Source organism: Sinocyclocheilus anshuiensis, unplaced genomic scaffold (assembly GCF_001515605.1).
Source record: "Sinocyclocheilus anshuiensis isolate Anshui unplaced genomic scaffold, SAMN03320099.WGS_v1.1 scaffold1500, whole genome shotgun sequence".
Classification (NCBI taxonomy): domain Eukaryota; kingdom Metazoa; phylum Chordata; class Actinopteri; order Cypriniformes; family Cyprinidae; genus Sinocyclocheilus; species Sinocyclocheilus anshuiensis.
In genome coordinates, this window is record NW_015537960.1 from 1090851 (window position 1) to 1095269 (window position 4419).

General features: G+C 37.7%; 1 protein-coding gene across 1 annotated transcript in view; it reads right to left on the reverse strand.

Annotated features, from left to right (window-relative positions):
• Window positions 1-4419, reverse strand: part of LOC107666886 (dedicator of cytokinesis protein 1-like) — a 262036-nt gene that overhangs the window by 205082 nt on the left and 52535 nt on the right. The window contains exon 6 of the mRNA XM_016458403.1: window positions 2069-2217. Coding sequence (XP_016313889.1) covers window positions 2069-2217 — 149 coding nt within the window. The remainder of the gene's footprint in view (window positions 1-2068; window positions 2218-4419) is intronic.

The following is a 4419-nucleotide window of genomic DNA, read 5'->3' on the forward strand; positions in this document are numbered from 1 at the left end:
GGACAAATATGACTGCTGCACTCGCGTCTCATGCAAGAGATGCAAAGAAAGTCATGCAAAGTTAAAACAGTTTTAACATTTAGAAAACGCGACGCGAATTTGTGAAGGTTTATTTCATTTCACTGCGTCTCATATGTTTTTAAATGCAATCTGTGTGATTGGCGATTTGGCTCTTTTTATTTGGCTAAGCAATGCATAAACACATGATGCGGTTTTGTTCATAATTGTTTATGCAGTTTACAAAACTATATTTGATTTATATATGTTAATTTAGACGTTATGCACGTTTTTATAGACAGTTATTTGAATTGACAATTAATGCGCTGCATTATTTTGCTCATTGCGCCCTCTTGTGGCCTCGGGAAACAAGTCAAAAGCTTCCTTAGGACTTATTTAATCTGCATATAACTGAATTTTGTGAAAAATGACATTACACATGCCCACTGTGTGCGCTATCATGAATATGCTGTACATGAAATCCCACCAATCAGAGAGATGCAGCAAGCAAATCAGGTAAAGACAAAATATTTAAATATTTGTACATTTATGCATATTTAGCAATAAGCTTAAAAATATGTTTCTATAGATACAAGATATAATTCTATTGATATAATTATTTTTCTCTATTTTTAATTCAATTACTTTATTTGTAATGCTTCATGGGATTGTAGTTCTTTCCCTCACTTAAACTTAAGTACATAGTCTTGTACCTTTGTCTTTTTGGCTGATTTTAAAATACTTTTTGCTTCAAATAAAACACTGTAATGTTGTGAATGACCTTGTAGCTGGTTGGTTTGGTTCATGGCTTATAACACTTTAACAAAGACTTTTTTGCTGAACTAACTTTATTGCCTGAGACTGATTACAGGTAATAATAATGTTCAGTTTCTTTCACAGACCGATTGTTGCACTTCATAAGACCTCAACATATCATCAGGAGCCATGGGTATTCATTTTGTGTTGCTTGATATGTATTTTTATGACTCTCAAAGTGCTGGAAGCCACTGACTTGCATTTTATGAATCACCAAGCACCACAGTTTCAGCTAAAAATCTTCTTTACTGTTCTACTCAAGAAAAAAAGTCACCTACATCTTGGATGGACTGAGGGTAAATTAACAGCAAATTTTCATTTTTGGGTGAACTATCCATTTAAATTAGGTTTGTTTTTTGTGAGTTTCCTGAAGATTTTCTGAAAATGCCTGCAGTGCACATTCAAAAACACACCACCAGGTGTTGTGGATGGTTGCCAGGGTGTTGCTATGCGGTTACTAGAGTGTTCTGGTATACTTACTGGTCGTTCAATGCAAGTCTATTTGTTTTATTGTTTGCCAGATGAGAATCATCTAATAGCGTCACCATTTAATACTTAGGGTTAAGGAATTAAACTTTTAACTCCAAATAACAGCACACACTGCTGATTAATAACATCTTTTCTTTTCTTCCCCAAATGAAAGCGGATAAAGTGCTGAAATCTGAAGTGCTGCAAGTCTTTCACAATGACCCTTCATAGCAAAAACAGACCCTGAATAAAAATGAAGAGCAATAAAACGCTCTCATTAAAAGTCAGATTCTATGAAACGGACTGCAGTCGTGACTTCCAGCTCACGACCCGATCAGCACGAGTCAGCAGCTTATGTGTGTCTGCATTTGTGATCGGAGAAATGACAAACTACAAACGCTACTCTAAACTGCTCAAAACTCGCGTTTGAATCGTCAGTGGCATATCCTTTAAATATGAAAACGTACGTACAGGCTGTGAGTCAGCATTATTTTTAATACTTAGGGTTAAGGAATTAAACTTTTAACTCCAAATAACAGCACACACTGCTGATTAATAACATATTTTCTTTTCTTCCCCAAATGAAAGCGGATAAAGTGCTGAAATCTGAAGTGCTGCAAGTCTTTCACAATGACCCTTCATAGCAAAAACAGACCCTGAATAAAAATGAAGAGCAATAAAACGCTCTCATTAAAAGTCAGATTCTATGAAACGGACTGCAGTCGTGACTTCCAGCTCACGACCCGATCAGCACGAGTCAGCAGCTTATGTGTGTATGTGTTCATACTTGTTCCCGTAGTCCATCTTAGAGGTGACTTTCTGTTTGAGCTCGGACAGCTCGTCCTGCGGGAGCGTGCCGGACAGGATCTGGGAGCGCCATTCGATCAAGTCGTAGATCATGTCTCTGACCGTGTTGAACATCTCACGCTTGTCGCCCTGTTGGAAACAAAAAGTCTGATTAAAACCCTGCAAAGCGTGTTAATTAATTCGTCAAAGCACATGCTGCTGCATAAAGGCGGATGCTCTTAATCACTGTAGACAAAGAGCCCCAGAGGGTCATATTGCTTGTTTATGCGATTAAAAGAGTTTATAAACTTTCAGTGAGACACTTTTCAAAAAACAAACTTTTCTTTTTAATTTGAATATCATGTCAGAGCTTTTCAACATCTCACACCCAGGCAGAAAGTATGGGTGTAGAATTGTTGCATTATTCCAAATAAATAGATTACGATCCACAAATAAATGTAAAGAGATTTACAAAAAATTTAACATATTGACAAATAAATAGAATGAGATCAACAAATAAATCTCAGGGTTTCACAAACTAATTAAATTCAGAAATAAATAAAATGAGATTTGCAAATAAAAAACATTCACAAATACATTTTTATGTCACAGACACAACTTTGCCTGCCATTCATTTTTGAATCGCATCCTGTACATTTGTAGATCGCTGCACGCATTTGTGGATCGCTCACTGTGCATTTGTGGATTTTAAAACCTTTCTAGCATCAAGACGCTGACAATCTACAAATGCGTGGACTCCACCCACCGTCTACTCAAGCCAATCAGATAACAGCCACACTTCGCTGACCAATCGTAGCACGTTCTCGCTATAACCAATCACGTTTTACTTTACAATCAGGGCAGTCTCTTCCTGAAATAACTTTATTCATAATATGCATTGGCTCAAATAGGAAATATAAGGGCCATAAAAATGTATACAGTTAAAGATGTTTACAATTGTATTTCGTTAAATCATTAGACTGTGTATCAAGCCAAGCCACAGTATATTTTACATGCCTTTGAAAATGCCAGAGAAACAGCGCTTTAAATCACAGCTATGGGAACAATGCTGTACTGGATACAAATGCGTTATGGAAGCGAAGCGTCATTCAAGATGGAAAGAAAAGTGTCAACAAGTAACTGACTAATAAATTACTGTGTTCAACCTCATGATAAACATGCGAGTTTATGTAATAGGTTACATTGCCGTCACACAACAGCCAACATAACAGCGTTTTCCAGTTTTTCAGAGAAGCAGTTTGGATGAGATGGATATGGATATTTATTTTGTGAATATTTGTTTTTTGTTAATCGCTTTACATTTATTTGTGGATCATAATCTATTTATTTTGAATAATGCAACAATTCTACCCCCATAATTCATTATTTCATTTTTGTTTTTAATTTCACTTAGTTTCCAAGGCAACATTTCTGTAAGTTTTTCATCTAATATTTATATTTACATTTTAATTTATCTTTATTTCAATTAACTAAAACAATTTAAATAGTTTAAGTAAACAATAACATTTGTTATATTACTCATTAATTCAAGTGTAACTGCATATTCAGAGCTATGAGATGCTGCTGCTGAGATTCAGAAAGCGAGAGAGAGAGCACAGCATCCAGGCCAAACACACCTTGAGCTCAGACTGCTGCACCTGGGCTGCTGCAGAAGCCACCTGGTCCTCCAGATGAGACAGCTCACTTTCAGTGGTGGATCCACTGATGCTGCGCGCACACTCCTCCAGATCCCCCAGTTCAGCCTCAAGCCCGTACACTGTACCTGCCGCCACATACACCTGCACACAGTGAAATGAATCTGAATAAATTGAGAAGTAGCTCATAAATGCCCAGTGGCATGAGAAATGTTAATCTCTGAAAGAATCCGTACATTCTCCTCGAGTCCGCTGAGCTGCTCATTCAGTCTACTGGCCTCGGCAGGGGGAATTACCGAGAGGTCACTGTGGTCTGACTGGCCTTGTCCATCGACCACAGATCCGTGAATCAGATCCTCTGTAGCATTCAGTACTTTTAGCACTTCTGTGGTGATGCTGCGCAGTGATGTGGCCGAGTACTTCTATTTACGATAAATACACAGAAGAAGGTACTGTAACTTTACACATTAACGTTCACATTCATATAAATGGAAATGAATGGGGCCACCCAGCCATGTGTCACATTGAGTCCCACAGTTAAGATAAAGGGTTTCACAAACAAGAAGTGAGATGGTGCGCTCTCTCTGTTCCTGTGTAACCTCTCACACATTAGCGATAGTGTTTCAGAGCTGCGGTCAGGGACTTTTCATGTGGTGTAGTGGTTGTGCTTGACAAAGTAGTCACATCCAAATATAAA